The following is a 27,873-nucleotide window of genomic DNA, read 5'->3' as shown; positions in this document are numbered from 1 at the left end:
TCCAGAGAAGATAAGAAACACCGTCCTTCCTCTCTTGAGCAGTCATTTAATGTATTTACTTATATACAAAGCACACTCAAACTTAATTCACTTTCTTCTTCCACACAGAAATATTTACAGTCTGTATCTCTCAAACTCAGAGTTTCTTGTACATCCACCGTCTTCATTTGCACATAAAGTGGTTAAATGTGGCCCAAACATAAACCTTTTTCCCTCTGTCACTTTTTTGTTTCTTTTACACCCAAAACAGCTGCAAACTTATTTATGAAATCTTCTTAGCACAGTTGCTGCCTTGTCTTTGTAATTTTTCTCTCACTTGGAAGAAGATGAGATGACTTCAATGCTTTTATTAATCAACACAGCTAATAGGCTTATCCTCTGAGCAGACACTTGCTCTAACAATATTTCTGGGTCACACTATCACCCTTAATGAGAAAGCAGTTTGTGGCTGCTCCCACATCAGTTGGACAAAGGATGTGGCTGTTGCAGCAGCCGTGGCAGGAAGTACTTCAATTTCAACAGTCATTTAAAACTTTACTGTCCCTGGAGGCAGAAAAGGCACTTAAGAGTTTCAGATGAGTTTCAAACCCTCCACATTTGCAGGGATGCAAAATTCACTTGAAGCAAAGCATCAAAGAACTTAATGGATCGCTCTCAAGTGGAAAGCATCAACAGAGAGCCAGTGCAGTGTCTTGATACAGTTTTGGCTTTGAGGAAATTGCACAACCTTATATTTTCCAGAGTGATTTGCATCAAACCGGGTTTTCCCAAGATAATCCATCCACCTGAGAAGTGTGGCATATAAAGATACTGAACTATGGGTTTGGATTCTGATCCGAAACAAGTGAAATATCTCTATATCTACTAGATCTTTTCTTGTAGCACTACAGGAAAATGTCCTGTAGCATCAATGGTTACAAGAGCCACTATGAGTTTTCATCTCCACATCTCTTAAATCACCTTTTCAATCATTAAAATCAAGCTTTTTAAAGCGGAAATGCTAAACATTTGTTCAGCTTTTCAAAAAACAAGGAGTTTCTGCTTTTATTAGTTTTACTTCATTGGAAATTGCTAAACTTGAAAGCTGGCCAGGATTTCTTTTCTCTTTTCACTGTTTCCTGACATTTGATTATCTTAAACAATGAACTGATTAAATTCTTGGGGGAAAAAAAATGAAAGACCAATAGCTGCTTAAAGCACCCATTTGTTGCAGCTCTAGCCAAGGCTGCCTTTCCTACCACTTCTGCTTAGTGAGTGTGAACTCAAATCGATTATCTGGGAGAAGCGAAGGCATGTTGTGAATAGTTTGTCGGTGTTGAGTAACTTTATTGCACGGGGGGGAAATAACAAGAATTCTGCATTTGATTTAAACAGTTGTTGGCAAGAACTGCTGGACGACGGAGGGTGTGTTTCACACCTCACAGTTTTGTTTTCTCTGCCACAGAATTGGTTTTGAAAATGTACTGCCCTGTTCCGACTGTTGTAAGACTGATGTTGGTTCATAACCCGTAGGGCACTTGCTTATTTACATTGTTGCAGATCCTGCACTTTTTGTCCCTATGAAAACCGAAATATTGCTGACTGTATTAGCGGACACGATGCGTCTGATAACATTGTTTTTAGCCGTGACACTGTGTGTTCACAAGGTCATGTCTCCCCTGTTAAAACAGTGTTTCAGTTTTCATTCGATTTTAAATGGAAAAAAAAAAAAAAAGCATGTTACAGCAGCAGAAAACATTGATCAATGAACCAGCAAAATGTTTTCAATCGTGGGTGCAAGTATTGTTTGTTCAGACAATGATTCATTCCCAGCAAAACAAATTTTCTGTGATTAAATGATTATCTGTGCAAAGAACAAACTGTAGTGCAGTGACTGTTGGCAGCATCCCAACTTGTGTGAAGTAGTTAGACCTGAAACGATGTAGGTATGTAATCGATTGATTTGAAGCATTTTAAAAACCCAGACGGATAGAGCAAGTCATCAGACTGTAAACACCGGCTGTGAGCTGAAATGGCCTTATTTTATACAACAAACTAATATGGAGCGGCATTCATCAGGAGTTGAGGATGTTCAGTTCAATACTTTCCCTTCTTTTTTCTGTCTGTTGATTTTTTTAAATTTTTTTTTTTAACCCCCCCACATCACGATGCGCTATGACAGAACTGTTGATGGGAAAGTGTTTGTTTGCAGACTTTGAGGGCGAGCAACCAAAACGACGTGGTAAAAGAAGCTAAAAGTGTAATTGTGGAGTTGGCTGGTATTTGTATGAGCCATTATCATTGACACTGTCATTTTAAGCGTGTCCCTGAAAGAACAGCAAACATCACAAAGCAGTGTGAGTCCACAGTGAATGCATGTAGTTGTATAGACCTGAACAATGATGTTTCTGCTTTGTAATGATGCCACATTGCAGAACCTCTGTTTGTTTGAGGCTGATAGGAACAAACTAGAGGGAATAGGTGCAGTGATTAAAGTATTAACCAGAATGGCACTCAATAGAGCGTGTTCCTCTTCTGAGGCCAAACAAATCTCTGTAAAACCTTGATTTTTGTCTGGACTAAGAATATTATCCAGATCTGTCTGTTGTAGAAGGTCACAGATCTGATGTCAATTAACCCTTTGGGGTTTGAACCTGTTGTGTACTTTTGATTTTGCCTTTATATACCACATAAAAATTTCACAGTATCAGCAGATTCAACCACTTTTTTATAAAATGACAAAAAATAACAAATCTATCAAAAGAGTTGACGCTTACCAACCCCCCTTTTTTGAGCGCTTATAATTATTTATCTACGATCAAATTAAAACTATCATATCTCTTGTTTCACATGGTCTATCAACGTCGAACAAAAACTGGGAGACAGAAATCTGCGCTTTTGAGTGAAGTTAGCAGCAGCATGCCGTTACGCTGCTTTGAAAACGTCTAATGATCTCATTGTACCGTTGTTCTCATAGACCCCTGAGGGTTAAAAATAAGTCTGGAGCAAATCGGTTCAGCACTTGACAGAGTGTAACAAAAAGTAAAAGCTCTGCATTTGCAAAAAGAACATTTTAACCTGAACTTCAGGTGTCAAGGACAGTTGACTCATAATTTGTCAATAGCTGTGAGCTCCCTGCCGGTACAATAACAAACAACCATTCTCTGTAAAATAAGATTGTTCTGAATATTTGTGTATTTCCTAAAGCTTTGACACAACACCCCCCCTACCCACAGACACACAGAGCCAGTGGTGTGTATTAGCGATAATTTAATCAGGCTGGAACGGCATCTGGGCTGCGGGTGGTGCTGATAACAGTGATGTGGACGGCTCCTCGGAGAGCTCATCATGTGGATTCAAGAGGTCTCCCGGCAGGCGGCTCTTTTGTTGGCGGAGAATGAGGGCTGATAAGCAGGGCACCAAAAATCACCAATAGCGAATAAGGCAATGGGGTAGCAGCGGCGGTGGAGCAAGACAAAGGCTGTTAAATTTAACTGCCAGCGGCATGAAGCCACGCTCCAACTCTGATTGATTTCCTCCCCGAATTCGATGGTGTTCAACCAGTTACGGCTTGTAAAGTGACTCACTCTGTCTCTCGATCTTGTTTTCTTTATCACCGTTTCTTAGCGTCTGCATCTCCAGCCAACACACACGCCATCACTGTCCCCATTTACACCTGACGTTAACCTACATCTTTTATCTGGACACTTTTTCTGAAATGATTGGGTTTACATTTGCTCATGGGCTAGAAATGCTTCAGTGAAATTGTCAGGTTTAAGCCACCTAGAACATTATTAAACACATAGGGAAGAAAGACAAAGGACAACAGCGCTCATTTTACTTGCAAGGAGAACAGACAGAGATGTGCTCAGTGACACTCTCTACCCGCTCTGGAGTATCTCTTCTGTTCTCCCCCTTTTTATTTCCTTAGGGTGGTCCCTAGTTACAAAATCTTGCAGCTCTAAAGGTGAGAATACACAGCTGCAAGTAGTGAATGATTTATATTCAAGTTACAAGTCACAAGAAACACAAACACATTGAGGGTTAGTTTATGAACGAAGTAATCTCGCTTCAACATCCTCCCTTTCTTCATAAATCTTCTTCGAAGGTTGTTGCTTCTTCTTCGGAGGTATGACCTCTGCTCCTGCTAATAAAAACACAGGTTTCTGCATTCTTGCAGGGTCAGTAAAAGTTGAGCAGCACTATGATAATCACTTTATATACATTTATTCTAACATTTCCCTCCTGTTTATCACATTCTTGCTCAACTTTTCATATCACTCTGCTCAGTCACTTCATTAAGATTTTCAACTGCGAGATCATTTTTATGAGCACAAGTAAGTTTACACTCGGAGGTAATGTCTTTAACATTTATAATCTTTTTAACCTGAGAACAAATCCAGTACGTTTTTAATAGGGTCTTCTTCTCCACTACTCTCCTCGTCAGTTTGAGAATTACTATCCAGTAAGGGATACATTTGAGCCACTTTATCTTCCATGGGTGAAATTGCTGTAGTAATTAGACGGTTAATAAGAGAACGCAAGCAGGGTACACAACAACATCCACACAAAGTTAAAATTGCAGCAAACACTGCTATAGAGACCAAAACAGAGGACACTAGAGCTTTATATTTTCCAAAGACATCCATCCAGGAATCCCACATTGAGGTGTCAACCCCAGAGTGTTCTTTCATCTTGCCATTGAGAGCTCGAAGTCTCTCTATGGCCTTAATAAGGCTGCCATCAGCAGCTGTGTTGTTGGGGATGAACGTGCAACACTGCTCTCTGAACATAGCACACACCTCCTTTCTCAGCCAACAACATGTCCAGGGCTATCCTGTTCTGGAATGCCATTAGAGAAGTTGCAGACAACTGTCCATGTACCGTCTCGAAACCGCTCTGTGTCCAATTACCTAACTTTTGAACATTGTAGTGGATGTAGTTGATCCTGTCTGCATTTTTATTAATTGTACACCACCAACATAAAACTGACTCAAATCCTGCTGCCACCTGATCTACTAATTTGTCTTCATCTGAAACACCTCGAGGTACACCAATTGCATCAATATATGTAGGATCACCATCTGATAACCAAGTTGCAAATCTTTTCTTGCGGTGCCATTGCTCAGGTAAAACACTAGACAAGTTAACAGTAAGTTCTTTAGCAGAGATAGAGTGTATGGACACTGGTAGTAATAGTGTTACCAAAGCACAAAATCCTTTCACATCTTTAGGCAATTTATCAAATAATCTGTCATCACCACACCACCACCAAATGTCCCCTCGAGGCACCGGTTTGAAATGTCCAGTCACAATTATTATCTCAGAGCACCATTCACTGGAGAGATTGCCTAAAAGCTTTCCACCTCCTGTTATATTTATACAAGTAAAGTTTCCAAATGCAACTCTTTTGGAAAATATAGGTTTCTCCTTTTCTGATATAGTGACTGGAAATACAAAATCCCACTTCGCACAAGTGGTATTCGGATTTGTTTTGTTCATTACTTCCACAACACATTTTTTATCAATTGTTGCAGGTACTATTTGTAATATTGGCCTAGGACCCATACACACTACACAATCACCTTTAGTCGTATTTGCAGCTTGTTCTACCATAAGTAACCAGTTGTTGCTTTGTCCTGTAATACCTGTTATAACTTGGAACCATTCATCAATTTTTATCTCACCATCATGGTTAACAATTTGTATGTTAACAGCACCTTTGGGGCCAATTGTGAGGCCTCCTATGATGTCATTTTTCTGTTCCGTTTGTCCTGCTTCAGCAGGGCTGGTCATATTAGGGCAGAGACTCAAATGTACACAGGGGTCCTTTGCAGACTGTCTATATACGCAAAGGCTTAAAACATGACATGGGGCCTGTGTAGCATGATCTTCACTATTATCTTGTAAAGGAACTGCGGTGGTATTAAACTTCAAAATTATCTGATTTTTATCTACACCAAGTTGTAATCGTTTAGTCCAGTTCTGTGCACGTGGATGGTACCCGTATGAACCATGTGACCATCCGCTTCCACTATATGCAAACACTTGGCCCCATCTGTTCCCTCCAACATGCTGGTAAGCTCTATCTCTTTTCTCAATTTTATCCTGTTGTGAGTCTAGGTAAAATATATATCCTTTCCACTGATCTGCTGCATATTCCCCCAGTTTAAATGAATTCCGGGGTATGTATACAGTGCTAACAAACTTACTTGCATTGTAACAGACATAAAGTTCAGTTGTGGTTCTTTCCCCATTATGGGGACGATTACACGGACTGTATGGCAGATTAGGCCATCGTCGTTGAACTGATCTTAAACTACGTCTGTTTCCTTCTTTCATCTGATTTAGTGTTTGTACTGTATCTGTTCCATCCCCTTGGGGTGGCTTCCACAGGTGCCATGTTAGTAGAAAGGTTATTACAAAAAATATAGTCATCAACCATCCTCCGATGGTCCGTGATGACCATTTAGGAGTCATTTTAGTCGAAAATCAGTCTCCTCTACTTGGTTTGGTGTCTTGTAAAAACTTCACTGATTTTCAGGTCTATCCAGCCTCTAAACGTCTGGATCTACCCTATTATCAGTCTTTGGCTCACCTCCCCTATCGGAGCTTTCAACTGAAATGACCTTTTTACAGTGCGTTATATGAATCTATGTCGATCTTTCTGTTTCTTCAATACATTTCTTTAATCTATTTTTTTTTTTTTTTTTTTCTGATTTACAAAATGTGTGCCGTTATCACTATATATTTTCTCAGGAATTCCTAATCTTGGTATTATGTCTTTACACAGTGCCTTAGCTACTGTTATTGTATCTGGATGTTTCGTTGGAAAAAGCTCTGTCCATTTTGAAAAAGCGTCTATTATTACTAAACAGTATTTCTTTCTTTCACTTTGATTTAGTTCTATAAAGTCCATATGGATACTTTGGAATGGATATTGAGGTGTAGGGAATCGCCCTCTACGTGGCCTTAAATTCCCTTGAGGATTGTGTCTTGCACATGTTAAACATGATCTACAAAAATTTTTTGAATAAGAGTTAAATCCATAAGTGGTATAATGCTGATGTATCTGTCCTACCATCCCTCCTGTTGAGACATGTGTCACACCATGGCTCAATATTGCCGCCCACTTGTATAAATTTTTTGGTAGGATAGGTTTGCCGTCTGGTCATACATACATGTCGTTTTGTAACTTCGCTCCATTTTTTAACCATATATCTTTTTCAGATTTAGGACTTTGTTGTTGCATATCTTTTAGTGTAGTGTCCTCTAAAGTTGTACATTCTTCCACAGTCAGCACTTGAACCTGTCCTGCTGCCGCTGCTTTTGCTATTTTATCTGCAAATGCATTTCCTAAAGAAACTTCATCTGTGCCTGTCATATGAGCTGCACATTTACATATTGCAACGGCTTTTGGTAGCTGCACTGCTTGCAGCAGGCCTGATAACAATTCTGCATGAGTTACTGGTTTACCTGTAGAGGTAATCATGCCTCTATTTTTCCAGTATTGTGCAAAAGTGTGTACTGTAGCGAAAGCATACTGACTGTCTGTATAAATTGTGGCTTCCTTATTCTTCATCAATTTGCATGCTTCTGTTAATGCCACTAACTCTGCAGCTTGTGCTGAGTAGTGGGAGGGTAATTTTTCTGCCTTTAACACTGCGTTTTGTGTAACTACTGCATAGCCTGTCTGGGTTTTCCCTTGTTCATTCTTCTTTGAGGAACCATCTACAAATAACACTTCTCCTCTTTCTAGTGGTTGATCTTTAAGATCTGCTCTACTTTTAGCTGTTTGTTCAGCTAATTCTTGACAATCGTGTTTCATTCCATCATCAGGTACTGGCAACAATGTTGCCGGGTTTAAAGCCGTGCATCTCTCTATTGTTAAATGAGGTTGGGATAAGAGAATAGACATACATGACAGGTGTCTGGCTGGTGATAGAAAAGTCATATTAGTTTGTAATAATAGCGCTGAGACTGCATGTGGTACTTTTAGTACAAGTGGATGAAACAATACTATGGCTGCACTTGCTTCTACTGCCATCAATGCTGCTATGACTGCTCTGACACAGTGTGGTAGCGCACAGGCCACACTATCTAGTTTTGACGAGAAATATGCAATTGGCTTCATTTTAGCACCATGCTGTTGCACCAGTACGGCAGTCATGAAGTGGCCTTTACAGTCCTAAGTATTTCACTTGCGTCTTACATATTTGGAGTTTATTTTTATTTACTTTATGTCCTTCTTCTGCTAAATGTTTTAACAGGGCTAGTGTGTCTGCTTTACCATAGGGTTATGTGTAAACTGTTTTTAGTCATTTGATCCTATAGTCACGATACAATTTTTTTTTTTTTTTTTTTTTTTTTTTTTTTCATTTTACTTGCAAGGAGAACAGACAGAGATGTGCTCAGTGACACTCTCTACCCGCTCTGGAGTATCTCTTCTGTTCTCCCCCTTTTTATTTCCTTAGGGTGGTCCCTAGTTACAAAATCTTGCAGCTCTAAAGGTGAGAATACACAGCTGCAAGTAGTGAATGATTTATATTCAAGTTACAAGTCACAAGAAACACAAACACATTGAGGGTTAGTTTATGAACGAAGTAATCTCGCTTCAACATCCTCCCTTTCTTCATAAATCTTCTTCGAAGGTTGTTGCTTCTTCTTCGGAGGTATGACCTCTGCTCCTGCTAATAAAAACACAGGTTTCTGCATTCTTGCAGGGTCAGTAAAAGTTGAGCAGCACTATGATAATCACTTTATATACATTTATTCTAACAGAAATACTGAATATTGAAATCCATTTTCGCTCTTGGTTGCCAAACGGAGGTCAAAGTAAAAGCTGTTTCCTCTCTACACAAGCTTGTCATGATAAACTTTTTCAAATAATTTGCATAACTCCTTTCAGCCTGTGGATTTTGATCTGAGTAGGTGAATATTATTCATGTGCTGTTGCTGCACTTTATTACAACTTCCCAGCTGCTTGTGTAATCTTTCTTCTCATCTTTCCTTCCTTTGTCTAATGTTAATTATATTGCAATTTTTTTCATCTGCAATTGACTTAAATAACTTAACACTGGTGTGCTCTCTCTCCTTTTTTTTTTTTTTTTAATCTCAACTGGCCGACGTTACTTTTATCCAACATACCTTGATTAAAATTTTTTTAAACGAAATCTTAATTATCTTATGGTTATTGTGAATTAATTAGATTAGAAAGTTGTTTGGTATCATCTGCAGCATCAGACCACCAGCATCTTGGACAAAAAGCAAAAGCTTTGTCAGTTAAGCCTCAGTTCTCTGTTCAGTCCCAACACGCCTCCCTTCCTCCTGTCACATTCTCAGTTGACCAGGTGTTGCAGAGCCAAGTAAACACAAATTAAGAAACACAATTGAATAACGTTACCTCAAGGAGCCAAGAACCAACAAAAAAAGATTTAATCACAACCATTAGCTGATGCGTGTTTTACCGCGATATAGTTATGGTGATAGTGAGCCAATAGAAAAGAGCTCTGGGCTTAGTGGGAGGGGCCAATTTAGCCAAAGAAGCGTGGCTTTCACCTATGTGCTGTGTACTATGCCATGTCACACCAGAGGAGGTGTGCATAACATGGTGAAATGCTTAGTTTAACTGGAGGGACTCATATTCCCAAAAGGCCAGTCTGACTTATTAGACCACCTACTAAAACAAGACCAAACTGAGACTGAATCACACACAGTATGGATGCCATAGGAAACCATTTTTGCAGCTTCAATATCATTTAAAATTTCCTTTACTTAACCTTGAACATTATACTTAAACAAATCTTTAAATACTCAAACCAAAATCATTGGCATGAATATTCTGCTGTAATACAGTCTTGACTGTAACGGCAAGACTGCTCTGGCCAAAACGATCACTCCTCTACGACATGCTAGGAAAACCATTTCTTTCTATGGCAGTTTCAATCTTTATAGACACAGCCCCTGGCAAACTATTTCTCTATAGAGCTTGCTCTGTAGATGGGGACTTCATTTTGAAACAGAAATGGGCCCTTCACAAACTGCTGGAAGTAGAGTGTTGTTGAAAATATCACTGTGTACTATAATGATACATAGTTTTGACTTTATAGGAACCATGGGACATAAAAGAGACAGTCCAAACTCAGAAATATGTGATCGGGTCTCTCTGCTATGTAGCGCACTTGTGCTAGAACTAATACTTAATTTTCACAGGTTTTGAAATCTGCCCTGCTCAGTTCCACCCCCTTTTCTGCCTTGACAGTCAGATTTATACTGAAGCTGGAATTTTTCTTTCCCAAGCTGCAGGCAGGTAGATGTGCAGATTTTGCTATCAATGTGGAGAAAATAATTTTTACTTTGGTCAATTTTGAACCAGCCTGCTGACAGGGGTCAAACTGACCAATCAGCTTGTCTAATGCACAGGTCCACATGGCTAACCCAAACCATAACCTGCAGTTTTCCTTCACTGTTTAAGTTAGGCATGTATCGTCAGAGAAACATGATTCCATGACTGCTCATTACTTTGACTGGAATCCGCTTTTAAAACTCCTATCTATAGTGTGTGTGTGTGTGTGTGTGTGTGTGTGTGTGTGTATAGCTGGTGTGGGTGATCAGTTTCTTTGGTGCATCCTAAGCTCAAAATCTGATGATCAGTGACTCATGATAATATCAGGTGTGAAGCTTTGTCTCCGAGCCAGCTCCTACTGAGCCTTTGGTTAGGTTGAAGTATGATTCAAGTCACATCTCTGTAAATAAATCTCAGTCTGACCACCTGGATTAGATTAGATTCAGGTGTTTTTATTTTCATCACTCTCGGGTGACAAGATGCCAGCAACAACACAACTCACACTGTCACCCTTCACTGCACACCGTTGTAGTTTCCTATCACTGGTTCGTCGCAGCTCAGAGTTGTTGGACAGAAAATGTACAATATGTCATATGATGCTATAACATCAGTGTCAACAGGTGGCTATATTATCTAAATACTCAAATCTAATGCGGGCTTTTATGGTTGCCACCATTAAAAAGTCTATACTGCTTGTGTGCAGCGTATTGAGGTTATAACCTCCTTATTTATTTTCACCCCTGGTTATAAGCTGTGTGTTTGTGTGTTTGTTCAGGGAGAATGAGGTCCTGAAGGTCCAGTTGAAGAAGTATGTGGGGGCGGTACAGATGCTGAAGAGAGAGGGGAGCCAGGGCAATGACGGTAAAGCACCACTCACTCACGCACTCACTCACTCACTCTCTCTCTGCATCATCATGACCTGAAATCAGATTTCATATCTGTGTCCCAGTCCATCTGTTGTACTCGCAAACAGAAACCCTTATAGATTTATACACAGAAAAATAAGGTCATCGGTTTCCTCCTGTATTTCTCTGGGGCTTGAGCGACAGGAGCCCTGTCAAACACAACAAGCCTCTTCCCTTCACTCTCTGTCTCACTCCGACTTGAACCCTTTTCTTTTTAGTTGTTGAATAGGTTTGATAACTTTGACTTTGCGCTGCTGTTGCCAGTGAATGCAAGCGATGTTCTGTCTAAACACTGGTGAGATAAGCCCCTCCTGTATCAAAGGCAAATAAAATGAACATGGCAGATTAGCCACATAATGGCTAATTGCATTTTGGTGGAGAGCCGTTAACTGTGAAGCCCACCCAAGGTTTATTTTTTTTCCCCTTCTTGTTGTGAGACAGAGATAAAGATGTGTATATATATATATTATTGAATAAATGGTTCTTTTTTTTTTTTGTTTAGAGTGAGGATAAGAACAAACAGCTAAATTTTGGTGCAAGAAGATAAGCCTTTTTTTATCGAGAACCACAACGTCCCCAGTTTTTCCAAACAAGCATGGATTTTGGTGATTTGCCCTGTCAGTTTATTGACTCAGTGAACCTGAATAAATTTCAGGCCATTCCAGTTTTTGGAGTTTCTTCTTTTGCTGGTGGCCTCGCTCAATTCTCTATGGCCCGCCGCTGTTTGTTCACTGAAAACACAGATAACAACATGACCAAATCATCACAGCAAAGAAACAGCCCCACACCCCCCTTTTTTTTTTTTTTTAAGAATACCGGGATAACTGAAATGTATTTGATGAATTTCTGTTGTGAAATATGTTTGTAACTACAAAACTTACATAATTTCTTTTGGAAACAAGTATGACAACATATGCTTTTATGCCGAACCTTTATGATTCTCCTACTTTTCCCTTTTGCAGTTTTGATCCCACATCTCAGCCATTTACTCAATGATTATTAGATGCTATAGACATCTGGTCAGAGCTACTAAGACCCAAACTCGCCACTGGCAGCGAGGGAGGTGTTCAGAAAGACAAGTGGTGAAACCCCCAGCTATAAAAAATATGTATGTATTGCCAGGAAATAGCCATCACCAAGTTCAACAGCATGAGCTTGACATGTAATATTTGGTTATCAGGCATGGCTTTGCAGTCTGTGGTTTAGCTTTGTTTGCTTCTTCCCCCCCTTCTTTTTATTTATTTTTTCTTATTTTTAACACAAATCATCATAGTTCTCACTGTTGTTGATTTTCACTTTTCTATCTTTTTCTCTCCCCCTTCTTTCCCTCCTCCTCCCTCCCTGTCTTGCGCACTTCTGTTCCCGTTCTCCTCTCCCCGACAGGCGTAGTAATTCCCTCTCCACAGCGGCGTCTAAATGATTTCATCCTCCCTTGCCTTTGTCTTCTCCTGCTAATGATGTGCCTCGTTCCATCATACTTTGATGTTGAATACCAGACTCTGCTGGTATTACGTGTGTGTGTGTGTGTGTGCGCGTGTGTGTGTGTTGGGAGTAGAGTAGGAGAAACGATGTGTGAGCAGTTTAGGAGGAGCAAAAATCCTGGAGAAGAAAAAAAAAAAAAAAAGAAGGCAAGGATGAATTGATACACAAGCGCTCCTTTTTCATGTGCTGTCAGCATGCTTCCTCATGATCAGTGCGCTGCCTTTCTGAAACCTTTCCTGTCTAACAACAGCGCTGCAGACACAATCTTTCAAATGCTCCTCGGGCGCTGTCAGCCTCACTGGCATGCCACAAAAGATGGTTCTCCTCTCCCTCTGTCTCAGCGAAATGATAATTATTGTTGCCTGCGTGATGCCATCGATCTCTGAGTCTTTCGGGGATTTCCCCTCTCCACTTAAATTTGCATATGAGAGAGTAGCATGCTTATTTCACAGTGTTTTTTTATAATAAATGTGGATTACTGTTCATCTTCCATGAATGTAAATCTGCATATGTCACGATAATAAAGGGCAGGAAGTACATAAACATTACACAACGCGTAAGGGTTGCTTTAATCTGTGCAACATGTGTGTGTGTGTGTGTGTGTGTGTATATATATATATATTTTTTTTTTTTTTTTTTATTTTACATTAAGAAAAGCTATTAGTTGAACCTCGAGGGACTTGTAGTGTAACAGTGACAGCCATGTTTACTGTAAGGCAGTGTCAGATGAAGAGGGTTCTCCAGGGTGAGACGGAGCAGCAGAGCTTTCACACAGACTAACCAAGTTAAGCAGAGTTCCTGTGGGTCTCAAAGATCCTGGAAGGTTTTTGCAAACGAATTAAATGAGTACGTGTTTTTTCAACATGAGTCAGTGGCTTTGAAAGAGGACTAAATGAGTTTTTAAATTACTTTAATCTGTGTAAGTCTTCTGCACTCCTGCTTTTTATATTTGTACATGTGCTGGGAGGTCGGTGTGTAACTTCACTGACTTCAAATAAAGTCTGACACTGATAGTGTAAGTGAGTTTCAGGACCTTTGTCATGTGAAACACCCCAATTCATGATCAAAGGTGAGGAGAGGATAGGAGGAAACACAGAGAGTCTGCCAGTACAATAAGGTGAACCAACCGCATGAAACTGAGCCACTTGAAACCTCATTTGGATCAGTCAGAAAATGGCTTGTCTGGCGGAACTCAGTTTGAAGTCGCTTTTCACAGCTGCAGTCCCCACAAATACTGTAGTATAACTAACCTACAGTAATTTTACCTTGGCCTCTGGGTATCACTCAAAAATCTGATACTGATGCTTGCTAAATATATAAATATATTTTGAAGCACCCTATGTGGCTCTTAGATGAGACTCCCACCAAAATGTGAAAATCGTGCCTTTGTGGCTGTAATGTTGAAACAGATGTTTGAGAACTCCCTCATTAGAACTGACACATTTAGATGGACTTGCGCGTCCAAATACTTTTGTCTAGAAGTTAACCCAAACCATTCCTAAGTCAGACTATTACACAACTGGAAAACACACAAGCTGCGCAACAGATTTTCTAATGCTGATGTAAATAAATATTGCTCTTGAGGTGCACATCCTCATCTGACTGAGTATTGCCGAATACCAGTTTCATCAAATCTCTGTCAAATTTTAACGAAAAGAAAGTTGCAGTACACTTGGTGTTACAAAAAGCCTCTGGGTAAATACATAGACAATCACCAGCGCTATTAGATTGTAGTCCAAGCATGCTGCTTGCTTATTGGCTCACTGCTGCGATTTGCTCATTTACCCATTAAACCGGCTCTGTCAATCTCGAAAAGCAGCAGCCCTAAATAAGGCCTCCCAATGGTGCAACCTGACTTTTTAAAAGAATTTAAAATCTCACTTCCCATTAGCACCTTGATGCACATCCAGCCCTCCAAAAAAAGCAGCAACTTAATCACATCCTCTCCTCAAATTCGCCTACCTGGGTTTCTATTATCTTCTCCATTTGTGTGGCATCAGATGTGAGCCTCAGCTCAGCTCTATTCAGGGAGTGTGAAGACACATGGTTGAACAGAGACAACTAGCATGTGAACTCTTGCTACAAAAGCCTAAAGACAGAGACAGTTTTTGGCTCTGTAACTGCACTCAGTTGTGTCAGTCAGTCCAGAATCAAATACTACTCCGAGGTAGGTATGGTGACATAAAACAGCCATGTGAGGGCTGTTTTTGTAAATGTGGCAGCTTTTCTCTCTGGATGTAGCAGGTTACTGGGAGAAAGAAAGTCTTTGAGTTGTAGAAGTCTATTAAGTCTAAGTGAGGCAAATGTGTGAGAAAGGAAAAGGGTTAAGAACAAGGTGACTTGCAATCGAGTAGCTTTTGTTTGAAGTCAACTGGTGCAATGATAGACTGAAAATGATGAAAATGATGGGATAAAAAAAGCAAACATTCGCATTCTCAGAGAATCTGCACATCCTCGCTCTCAGTGGAAGCTCTTTGTCTTTCAGGTGATACGCCTTCGAAGCATTTCATTCTCTTAGGGGGGAGTTTTAATGACTGGCTGGTGTTTGACTGACTGCTTTACCTTGGGGATTGTTTCCCAAGGGAGGGGGGGCATTCACTGAACCCTGAGGAAACATGTTTCACTTCCTCCCTCTGAGATGGTTGATTGTTGCATGCGGTCAGCTGAAAATGGCCCACAGTGCTGTATATAAAAAAGATTGTCCTGCCAGTGGAAGGATAGGGATCAGGAGTTATTAACCTGTTAAGTGCTGCCTGGGCATGCTGAGGGCACTGAAGGGCATCGATAAGAGGTCAGAGGACAGTTAGTCTGGCCAGTTGGAAACCCCCATTTCCATTTTCTTGTCAAGAGCTTTATGATATTTTTATTCCCTCTCATTTTTATCTACGCAGTCTCTTATTCCCTCACATTAATGCTCTTTTCTTTTTTCTTTTTTTTTTTTTTTTTTGAAACTGCAAAAATGGGAAAGAATGTCAGGATGTAGAAGGAAAACTGAGAGTGAGAAAAGTAGTCTTGTTTTCCAACCTATATATATATATATATATATATATATATATATATATATATATATATATATATGTAGGTTGGAAAACTTTTCATTCTTTTTTTTCCCCCAGTTAATGATGAATTGTTCTTCGCCCTGTGTTTGCCCTGCCAGGTTTAGACATGAGCAGTGGCGGACCATCACTTTGATTCATTTTGCGTTGTGCCCATTCATGTATACGTGTTTAATTCCTCCATAAATAAACTCACCACAGACAGCAGTTTATTCATCTTCAATAAGGAAATGGATTACACGGCCTTTTAAAAGCTAATAAGCCTCCCTCATTCTGCTGTCGTCTCTCCTGCTTCATCTGACTGCAGGTGGCTCAGTGAGTGAATGAGGGACATTTGTCACCGCTGCCTGCCCTAATAGGTGTGTGTAACTTACTCATTACACACATACATCTGTGTTTATTATCTCTCTGCCTGCTCTGCTTTGCCCTTGTTGGGCCTCGGGGAGGTCAAGAACCTGCGTGCTCTCTGTCTTTCTAATGTGTGTGTTTGTGCGTGCTTGCCGGCTTGCCTTGTGAAGGTGTGTTTGCATGTTAATAAAAACTTGAGTTGGTTTTCATTACTTGTGAACTTATCTTAGTGTGTCTTGTGGGGTTAATGTGAGAAAAGCAGGCCATAGCATTTAGCTGGGAGTCATTATTAAACGAAAGTGTGTAGGTATGTGTTTTGTCGGGCCAAAGATGCATGTGTGTGCATGTTCCACCCATACTGTGTTGTCTTTTCGAGTCCCACGTCCCCTTGAGTGAGTGTAGGTGAGACGCAGTGTGCATGGTGTGTGAGAGGTCTAAATTAAACTGTGCATTAGTGACTGTAGGTGGGTTTGAAACTGTTGTAACTGGTGTGTAAGTGGTTTATGTTATAAAGATATTTACATCCCAGAAGGCCGGCTGTAAAAGAGCAAATGATGAGTCATTCTCTATGTGAATTGAGCTTAATTGTGCCCACACACATTTAGCTGTAGCCTCTGACGATCAGGAGCGAGGCCGGGCAGCAGCTCATATTGTTTAGCCTCTCAGGTCTCAGCCCAACAGATTGGACATGTTTACCAGCTCAAAGGTGTGCGTGCCTTTCATTTATCCAGCAGAAGGTGGTCTGTTTGTGTGTGCACAGATATGACAATTAATCCAACAGTCACTGTTTATTTTCCTGGCACAAAGGAGGTGACATGCATATTGTTTGTCACAGGTGGACCAGGTGGTCAACGCCCAAGTGCAAGTGCATGTGTGTGTGCGTGGATTTATGTGCCTGGGGTGTCATATCTCACAGGCAGCTCCATGTGGGTGCTGCAGGGGTGTGCAACTGATTTCATCAACTAGACGGATTGGTGTTAATGAACATTTTAATCATCTTGCAGAATGCCAGAGCCTGCTGAGTGTCATCACGTCCGCCTTTTCCCACAGATAAATATGGAAAGTCACGGCTGAGGAGAGAAAGCACTTCGGCAGAGTGTAGATTCACATAATCTGATATGTATTTTGACTCTTGTGCAAGAAACTTTTGCATTTATATGAGTTAGTGCCATTCTGTTGCAATATATGATGACCTAAATATTGCTGTGGCTGCTTGTCAGCACGCCTAAAAAAAAAAAAAGAAAAAAAAGAAAAGAAAATTAATCTGTTTGGAAGCTGAGATCCTTTACTTGTTTCTACTATCGTATCATCTTCAAAGAGGATCAGAGAAGAGCTTACAGAGGTACAGAGGGATTTTCAGGCTTTAAGGTGACTGAGGCATTGTGAGCAAAACTTGAGGGAAACTCAATTTAAGGAGGATGGTTTCATATTTGTGCTGCTTCAATCCTCTTGCAGCTTTGTAATGGAGAGAGGCGTCCGTCTCTGAGACTGGATTAAGTCAGGGGAGAGAGCGGCTATGAGTCTGAGAGAGAGCAAAGTGGGCAGCCTCCAGGTGATACATCTGGAGATTCACCTTCTTTTTTTGCCTCGGGGTGTTTTTCTGCATTCACACACACGCACACACATAGATAGATAGACAGATGTGTAGGTAGGTAGGTAGATGGATAGATGCACACAACATACCTCCAGGCCGCTGCTGTACTTGGCGTTACAAGTCTCTGCTATGTGCATCCCGCCTCGCAGGTTTTACATTTGGGTAAGACAGATGTATCTGTGTTCTGCGTCCCACCTCTAAACCAGCGCTCTCAAACACACGTCAAGAAAATTTCCCTTTTTAACACGTCCACCTCTTTCCCCCCTTCCCCCTACTTCCCCTCCTCGTCTCCTGCACCGGCCCTCCACCTCTGTCTATGGAGTGATTACATCTGGTCTAAGCTTGCCTCTCAGCCGCCACTAGGAGCTGGTGCTGTATTAGACGAGGCCAGGCTAGCCAATCATTTAACACACAAGTGCCTAGCCTGATGGCAACACAACACAGACTGACCTTTTCATGAGAAAAATGAGGGCTAAACACCTGAGCAGATGTCTGGGATGGAGAGGTGACACAATGTCCTCTTGTTATGCCGGCTGTTGTTGTTGTTGTTGTTGTTGTTGTTGTTGTTTTTTTTTTAATGTCGCAGCAACACGTGGTGGAGCCATCGAGTGGCACAACAGCTGAGGTGTGTGCTTCACGAAATAGAGGAGGAGAGTTCGGGGTGAAGTTTGTGCATTTTTAAGAGGGAGAGTTTTATGTGCACTTGTTTAAAGGAGGCAGGTTTTAATTACAAGAGAAGCTGTCTGTCAGACACCTGCGGCGGTCCCACTAATTTCCACGCCTCTTCTCAAAGTCGTTGAAATGCATTCTGGGTAGGAGGTGAAGGCTTACACGCATTCTTTGGAAAGCAATGATATTATTGGTTCAGGTTGAGCAAAGGGGATATTAATCAAAACTGATCAGTGCTCTGTGACCGCCCACCTACGTTGAGGCCCACATGCAGAGGTGATAATGAAATTGATGGAGCATCTGTTGTCCTTCTTCAGTGTTTTCTTCTCCTACTGGTTAACAGTGGGTCCTGAATATTTCCTGGTCAGTTATTGTTATAGTTTCCACCTTACCTTTGAATGTTTATGAATCCTGACCCTGACTGTATTTTAAGCTGACTCCACTGTAGGGCTGTGTAAGCCATCAAAGAAGGACAGATCAGTATTTTTCTGTGTCAGAGGAAGCAATGTTTTTTTTCAATTGAAATGATATTAGTATGGTAGTTAAGTTTGAAATGGCAGAATCTGAAAAATAATAGCACCTTTGTTTGATTTAAATGGACCACAGATGAAAAGCAGCAGATGTCACCCAATTTCTGAAAGTAGACATGAAATAAATTGGTTTGGATGTGGAAAATGATTAGTTTATTATCAAGATGGCTGACATCAGTGGAATTTCAAAGTATATCTTTGTTGTGTTCCCACAATTTGTGATGCCAGGTGGAAAATATCAAGCAGCTGAACATCAGACACAGGTACTTGTAATGGCTGCACTTTTCTTGGGGGAATCCTCTGTTTCCTCACATTATGATGCGCTTTTTTTAATAATAGAATTATGTTTCATTTTATCTTTTAGTCAGAAGCAACACGAGAATAAGCAGTGAAGTGATGGTTGGATCTGGCTTCAGGACTGAATGTAACCTGGAAAACAAAATGTTGTGAAAAGGTTAAGTTTAACAGACAAGTAGAAATTTTTATATTTAATGCTAAAGTTAATGTTAAGCTGGTACAACATTTAGCATGTTCATCATCTTAGTTTAGATTGTTCAACAGTCTGACATTTGACACTCAACACTAAACATCAGGTGCAGCTGAGGCTTATGGGATCTCTTCCGTGTTTCAGTTTCACTTTTTTCCAGTAGATGTTGAGATACTTTGGTCTCGAACAAAGACGCGTCTCTGTGGAGATTACAAGCTGACAGGACACTGGAGGTCAACGACGGGACAGTGATAATTGACTACAATGGGAGCAGCTTTGTGTGAGGGTGCTGGGAGATGAGCAAACGCTGCAAAAATGGAAAAAATTAAGAGCCATGCAGAGAAAGACATTGAAATGTATTCTGCTTAACAGCATTCGTGTAATAATAACAACAATCATTTTAGTTTGGAGAGCCTTTTAAGGAAGCTGAGGATGCTCCACAACATAAAGGAGTCATTCTTCTTGTCTGGTTTCAGATTGACTCTCCAAACACGTGGGAGTAATCTGCTTTGAGTGATCTGACTTGACTTGATTATGAATTTTATTTTTCTTCTTCGGAGCACTGCTGGGATTTGGATATGAATATTTAGAGTCTTGCATAGATAACGCTCCACACTCGCCTGGAGCCTTTTCATTTGAAACCCTGTGGAGCCTTTGAGAAGCCGCCACAACTCTCTCCTGAATAAGAGCCACCAGCAAATCTCTATCTCTTTATAGCTAGCTCACAGCACATCATACTCCCCATCCTCACTGCTTGTGTTTCTCTTCCTCAAACACCCCTCTTCATGTATGTATATGGGTGTGTGTGCATGTCTGTGTTTGACTACTGTCTAAGTGTTTAATTTGTTAATGTGCTGTGTGATAACGGCCCCACTCTATAAACAACTTAATCCTTTTTCTTATGTGCCCGGGAGCTCTCTGCGCCTTCAAAGACCTGGAGGCTTAAGAGGTGGAGGTGAGAGGTGTGTGTGTGTGTGTGTGTGTATGAACATAAAGGAGGTGAAAGCAGGTGAGATATAGGTGTGTAAACAGGTTTGAGGAGCATAGTGGGTGAAAGCACAAGAGAAGATCTTGTGGAGGACTTTTTACTTCGGTTGCAACTTGAACATCTTAAAGTCAAACTGACGTTAGATAATTTTTTTGCTGACACATCAGTAAACATTTCCTTGGTTTTTACTTCAAGTTGAAATGTGAAATTTTTAAGTATCAGGGGTTTTTTTTTCTGTTGAGGCAACAACTTGCAAAAGCTGTTTGGAATATCTTTTCAATAACTACAGCCACATAAGGAGACAACATTTGCACTGTGCATATGTTACCTCATATTGCGGTTCAGTTTACTGGTAATGTACATACTGATATTATAACCCTTCTGACCCAGTGGCTTCCTTTGTGGCTGAAAATTCAAATAATTTTTGAATGGGTACTTGATGCAGAAAGTCAATCCATGTAAATTACATGCCGGTAGAGCGTCCAGGTTTTGGACATTGGTTAATTGCCATCAATGCAAATCCACATTAAAGAAAGAGAATCACCTGACGCCTCTTCTTTTTGTAATGTGGGACCAAGCCACACGGAACAGATAAAATGAACCAAAAGGGAAAGCTAAAAAAAAACAAACAAACTAGAGTATATCATTCTTTTCTGTGTAAGGTGCCTTTCAGAAATCGTCACCCTTAGATGTAAGTCAGCCAAATAATTTCCAAAAAGGCTGTCTGAAATCAGTGTATAATAACAGCGCTTTCAGAATATGACCATTTTTTTGTCTTATTCTTGCCAGTACATTTTATGACCCAAACAAGGATCAAATAGAATTTCTGCTTGCAGAACTGCCGGTTTAAGGTTTAAGAAGTGCGTTGACCTAGATATTGAATCCAATATTGTTCAACAGCAAAAAACTACTATTGACCTCTTGGCAGGCTAATAGCTGATGGTTGCAGCAGAGGAGAGTGCACAGCGGCGAAGGATGAATCAGAGAGGGACAGTGAGGGAGTGAGAAGAAAATGAGGGGTGATCCTGATAATCTTCCCATCTTCACTCCAGATGGTTCTTTTGTTGAGTCAAATACCTGTGAGGAAGGTCAGAAAGTTCTTTGAACACTTTGCCATATTTCTTCTTATTTCTTTTCCCTCCTCCTTGGTTGGGACCAAGCTTTTCAAGGAAACTTTCCAACCAGTTGTGCCATATCGGACTGAAGTGGTGTGTTTGCCAAACAGCATCTTCTGCAGAGGAGAAGTAATTTATGTCCTATGACACCAACATGCCTCCAAGGATTATCCCATTTTCATTTGTGAGCTAAAGAACGAATAAAATCCTGCAGTAAATGCACCCAAGATCTAACATAGATATGGTTTTCAGTAGACTGTAGTGAGAAAGACGTGAACAGCTATGTGTTTATTTTGGAGCAGACACCTGATACACGATCGATCTGAGCTGCTGTGCTCAGTTCACGCCTCTGAATAGATTCAGCAGTGTACTGAAAGCCAATGAATGGGAATGACATAGATATGATTCCTGTTTTGGCTCATGTCTCAGTGTGATATTGGTCCACATCAGTGGCTTTACAGCTGAGGGTTTTGAAACTAATTTGATCCTCTCTTTGTTTTCACTCTTTGAGCTGAGTCCATACATCCTGGGCTCTTGTGTTCAAAGGATCTTTTCACATCTTACCCAGCAATCTCATCTTTCTTCATCAATATTAATATTTACATGTTTATAAATACAAAGAAGCTCTTCTCAGCTTTATAATCCCTTTATCTCAGCCCACTCTCGGCTCCAAAGCCTCTCTTCAGAAACCTATGGATGAGGTCAGAAAGGCTTCATACATCTTTTTTAACAGTCTTATATATTTACTTATTTTACGACCAAGAAGAGAAAAATTACGCCAGCTAAATGTGCACATTGGATGTCGGGGAAAAAGGTACCTGACTCCGTCAATCAGTCTGCCTACCGGCATCTATAAAGGTGTTCTGAAAAATTGTTATGAACATCAAGATTGACTTGACTTGAATATTTTTGAATAAGTGACAAGCTGTCCAGCATGCTGCGGAGCCGGCTTGGCCTTTGTACTTTGAGGTCTGAAAAATCTCCGTTGTGTTTCGTGAACCAATGTTTGCATCTGTGCTTTCGGCTTATTTTGATAAGTTATTTAATATTATCCAATATGGGAGAAGCTGCTATTCCGGTTCCACATTTCAGTGCACCTGGTGAGATGGGGATTAGTTAGTGTTTATCCTAAATAGTACTGCTCAGTCACATTGTTAGATAGTGAGCTGGCTAATGGAGTGATAAGAAAATGTACTTCGCTGCTATCAATTTTCTCATCTACCTCTTTGCAAGAAAACAAACAAGTTTTATTTACAAGTATTTCTCAGATGCTTTCCAAACTAGCAGGCTACTGGGCCCTGAAACACTAAGATCCAGTGATCCTCTCTACATTAAAACTGTGTCAAGTGCCAAAATTGAAAAAGTCTTTGATCTGATCTGATTTGCTTTAGCTTGTTTGAGTTCCATTTGCAATTTAATACGACATTGGATGTAGGCGCTGGGTTTATTAATGTGAAATGAGATTAGAGCAAAACCTTCATTATGGTGTCCTCCTGTCTTTTGCTTACCCCTGCTGCTGCCTATTTCTTCTTAAATTGGAAGAGTCTGTTGCTCTGATTAAATTGAGTCCTCAAAAATTAGCATGTTCCCAGCGCTCAGTATACATGCAAAACCCATGGCATCCTTTATCCTGGAAAGAGAACAAAACTGCTGAAGAAGATGAAAACTAACTTTTTTCAACATAATGAAGATAACTCACTTGGTGGGAATCCACTTAGTGAAGAAAGTTAGTTTTTTTTTTTTTTTTTTTTTTTTTTTTTTTTTGGGGGGGGGGGACTTTATCCCTTGGTGAATCCCACTGTGCTGCAGCCAACTTAAAGAAATGCTTGTTTTGTAAAAGTTCTTTGGAGTCTGGATCAAAAGCATTTTCTTTGGAACTAAATCGGTGATTAAAATATTTAATACTGGCAAAGAGCCTTAATGCAATCTCTATCTGATGCTGCTGCTTGCCTGCGTTCCCTCTCCTTTACATTTTCCTCCTCATGTTTCCTCCCTTGCCCCTTAAGTCTCACACATTTATTTTCTTCTTCAAAGCCTCTCTTGTTGCATTAATAATCGTTGCTAATGCAGAGTGGGTGTGGAGATATAAATAAAATATCTGTGTATGTATGGATATTTAGATATGTATTTGATTATCTTGTGGACCTTTGACCAGCCAGTGAAAGCAGCTATAGCAGATAGTACGGGGCTGTGGTGGCAGCTGCTGCCGTCACTGAGCTGTCATCACAAAGAAAAAATGGAGGTAGTTTGAGAGGAAAAAACAAAGGAACACAAAAGTACACTTTAGAGTGGTTTAGCTGCGCTCCATATTGCTTTCATCCTGTGCATGTGTGACGCCTCTGAGGTGCTGCTTTCTTTTTCTGCCCTCTCCTGGTTGTGTAAATATGCATATGGAAATAGGTGTCAGACACTACTTCCTGGAAGTTCTCTGCTTAATGAATTGTGTAAGTGTGTGCTTTTGCATACCACAGGGACCAGACAGGTGATCTGTAAAAATCAGCAAGTGGCCCTTTCACTGCCTCAGCTGCTCACAGGCTTTGTGTCTTCTTCCTGCTTTCCACTGGACAACTCTGCTGATTAGGCTTGACCAAGATAGAGCTCGGATGTCTGTAGATAATTTGGCATGATTAAAGGCCACCTAATAAACTTTGACAACTTCTGATGTCAGATTTATTAACTGCAGTGCGTGTGTGAATGAGCTCCGAGCTACCACAAGAAGAAGTTGAGTTTACAACAACAAATTCTAGACCATGGTTGTTTTCAAGAGCACTGAGTGAGGAGCAGGTGGCACTGATTGAAACTTACTGTCACCTCCAGTGATTAGCCTGAACGTCAGTGTGTAATGGCACCCTCATCTCCTGTGTAATTGGCTCTCATATTGATTGAATAACATATGCAGTTGGTAATGTTTGTTTGGGAACTCAGGAAGTTGAAATTCTTGAACTTGTTGGGTTTCGCTGTTCACTTTCCTTTCCTGCACTGAAGTTCAATGTGATGGCTTCTGTAAGGAAAGCTGTAGAGTCTGATTTTATGCTCTGTTGTTTAACATCATTGATTTGTATGTATTCATAAATCAATGTTATTTTGTGATAAGTCATTTATTTCTCCTATTCCTTTTCCCACCACATCCCTCGTCTATGTGCATTTATGGAGTGATTTACTACTTGTATTTGGCCCTCAGTACATCCTAAATTGGTCCTCAGTCTGTCCTCCACTGGTCCTCTTTTGGTCATCTGTTGTCACAGCCTGGATTTTGCTGACAAGTGTTGTCGTGGCTTAAGACTCTTCTTTTACTTTTGTTTGATGGCTGTATTTTCTATATGCCATTAATCCTTGAGAAGCTTCTTATTTATTGGAAAAAATCACTTCACCTCCTCTTCTCACATTGTTAACACCCTTACACACCTAACCATCACTTATTATCTACTTTTCCGTGCACTTCTTCTCCCGATCTGCTTTCCCTTATTGAAGTACAGTGCTTAATACTTACTCTAAGGTTTCTGTCTGCACCAAAGCTCTAGTGCTGTCTCCTATTTGCAAAGATGGATTGGATAAAAGCGTCTGCAAATGTTAATGTAAAAACAAAATCCATAATATGCAGGATGTAGCACCACAGAAAATAGCAGCAGTAGTTGCCCATAATGCCTGGTAGCAGTTGCAGAGGTCACACCCAAACACTGCCACATGAAGGCTTGTATCACAGTAGGCAGGGGCGCCAAGAGAAACTGGCCATGCACAGGCGCTGAACTGACCACACAACTGACACGCACACAAAAATGTAGAAGCAGATCAGTGAAGCCAACTCCTGATCAACAGTCGGTTCGAGTGAGATGCCAGTCCCCTCACACACAGATCTAGATTCAGCACCATGGACAGCGCACCATAACAGGACCCACTGTGGTTGGGATTTTAGTGTGAAATAGTCCTTTAGCTCCATGACTGAGGTTTTCATTTTAATGACATCTTGGAGATAATTTAGTTTATCCTTACCATAGCATTTGATGTTAGTTGCCTAGTTTTCTCTCCTATTGCAACTGAAGAAACACAGCTGACAAAACAAACTGTGGACTGTTAGTCAGTTAGTCAGCTCAGATTGATCACTGAACTGCCAGCAGTGGTCAAATAGGTTTTGTGGCTCCATGGGGGTTTTATTTGGTGGGAATTGCGCCCAAATGGCTCTTTTAATGTTGAAGATTGCCGATCCCTGACCTAGACTAACTTGACTTGGAAGCTATTCATTACCTGCGCCAGGCCTATATCTTTCACACAGTGTGTTCAGTGAGTTTTGAGTTAGGCATGAAGTGTGTCTGTTTGACTGCAGTGATGTGAGGGAAACCACCTACTGACAGACATTTGTGAGTTAGACTTACTGTAATGGCCTTCAAAGAGATGAGACGTACACTGTTTAATAGATTGGAAAGACATCTTTCTCTGCTTCACTGTGGTCTGACCTTGCTTTATTAGCCAGCAAAACACAACGCCAGATCATTGATTTGACAAAGGCTTTGGCTAATGACACTAGTTAAAAAGTGGGTAGAGAGGGCAATGGAAGAAAAAAGCTGTCACAATCTGCCCATTCCTTTTTAATCTCTGTGCTTTTGTTAAGGTGTGGGGTGAAGCGATCTGAACCTGTTAATGATGTCACAGCAGTGCGAGCATTGTCTGTTAACAAGTGCTATTGATACATGCTTGTGTGTTTCCACCCTGTCTGCTCTGAATGTGCCCCTGACCCCGACTTTTGTCATTTCACAGAGGTTCCTCAATTAAAGCTGCCTTTTTTTCGCCCAAGGCTCATATGGAGCCTGTGGTCTGTGTCAATCTCCTCATCAGCAGGAGGAGTACAACCTGCTCCGTTTTGGTAGGCATATCTTAGGTTTGTGTCCCATGGTGTCTTCATTGTCTTCACTGGATATGACTGGATGAGAAGCACACAAACATGGAGCTGTGCCTTGAGTCTGTTTACTTATCCTTAAAGCCTTTTGGGCGTTTACCAGGCCTGGGGTGCGTTGTTTGTCATCCTCGAGAACTTTCCATCGCTGGTGGTGCCTCCTGTCCCCTCATTCAATCCCAGACTGACTCCATAAAATTGGGATGAGGACTCAGTGGGGAGCTTATTACTACTGGCAGGACTCCTTGTTCTTATTGCCCTTGAGGATAATCGATGAGTCTTGTAATTTGTGTGGATGTCCGCTGAATTCAGACAGCCTGTCTACTATGCACTCATACATTGTTACTTTAAGAAGAAAACTCCTCAGTCTACGTCTGTTCTGTTGCTTTTCATCTAATTCTCTTTCACATCTCTCTCTCTCTCTCTTTCTCTCTCCACTTGCCTCCCTCCGTCACCATCCCTCTGGCTTCGCCGGAGCTCTAAAATAGGAAATGCCTAAATTACACTTGCTAATAGGTTGCAGCAGCCCTGTTTTTCTCTTCTCCTCTGCCCTGTGTCATCTGCCTTTCAATGTAGTGTTGGGGACAGAACACATTTCATTCAATACAAAATGAAAGACTTAGTTTGGTCTTATCAGCTCATGAATAAGAAGGGGAAAAAAATTCTCCTTTTCTTACCTCCAGACTCCCCTGCTCAGATCCCTACCCCCCCCATACCACTTAAAGAACCAGAGAATGGGGCAACATCCCAAACACCCTGCTCCGCTCCTCTATAACACGTCATCTCTTTTTTTTAAATAAACACTCCCAAAGACACCTGTGCCTGATCTTCATTATCAGTACTTCATGCAGTGCAACCATCAACAGATCATTAACATATTAATTTTGAGATGAAGAATAACTCCTCTTAACAAATGAGGCAATCACTGTGAAGATTGGCAGACTCCTTTGGCCTCCAGTGTATTTTATATTTTGTGCTAACTTTGACTTTACTTCAGTGCATCTGGACTGACAGAAAGAATGAAAGAGCTGTGTCTACGCACTGCAAATGGAAATAAAAGTTGCTCTCGATGGCACATAGTAAAACAAAAAAAAATCACTTTTGGCATCTAAAACTCTAGAAATTTCATTCCAACTATTTCCCTTCGCTGGAACTAGTTGGAATGAAATGGAATGGAATGAATGTTTTTTTTTTTTTTTTTTTTTTTTTTTTTGAGGTAAATGTTAAATATGTAGTCTATAAACTGTCAGTTTTTGGAACCCAAGTTGTTTTCTTGAATTTATTTTAACAACGTTTAAACTCTAAATTATGGTTCGCAATGATGCTCATGTTTTTTTGTTCATTCTATGGATATGCTGCCTTAGATCCTAATGACTTTGTTCCTCTGACTTTTGAGCTAGTCACACCAAGCAGTTGACGCCAAATACTTGATGATTTAGATCCAATTTCCCATCAACCTTATCTGTTCTTTTTCTGTGTTGTGCAAA

At 40.6% G+C, this 27,873-nt stretch overlaps 1 protein-coding gene across 3 annotated transcripts in view; it reads left to right on the top strand.

Moving 5' to 3' along the window:
* Nucleotides 1-27,873, top strand: part of snx29 (sorting nexin 29) — a 118,601-nt gene that overhangs the window by 18,062 nt on the left and 72,666 nt on the right. For all 3 annotated transcript variants that reach the window (XM_029528334.1, XM_029528333.1, XM_029528335.1), the window contains one exon: nucleotides 11,100-11,185. In XM_029528334.1, the coding sequence (XP_029384194.1) occupies nucleotides 11,100-11,185 (86 nt within the window). The remainder of the gene's footprint in view (nucleotides 1-11,099; nucleotides 11,186-27,873) is intronic.

This window comes from Echeneis naucrates, chromosome 19, assembly GCF_900963305.1.
Source record: "Echeneis naucrates chromosome 19, fEcheNa1.1, whole genome shotgun sequence".
Lineage (NCBI taxonomy): Eukaryota > Metazoa > Chordata > Actinopteri > Carangiformes > Echeneidae > Echeneis > Echeneis naucrates.
This window is presented reverse-complemented; position numbering and strand designations above follow the sequence as displayed.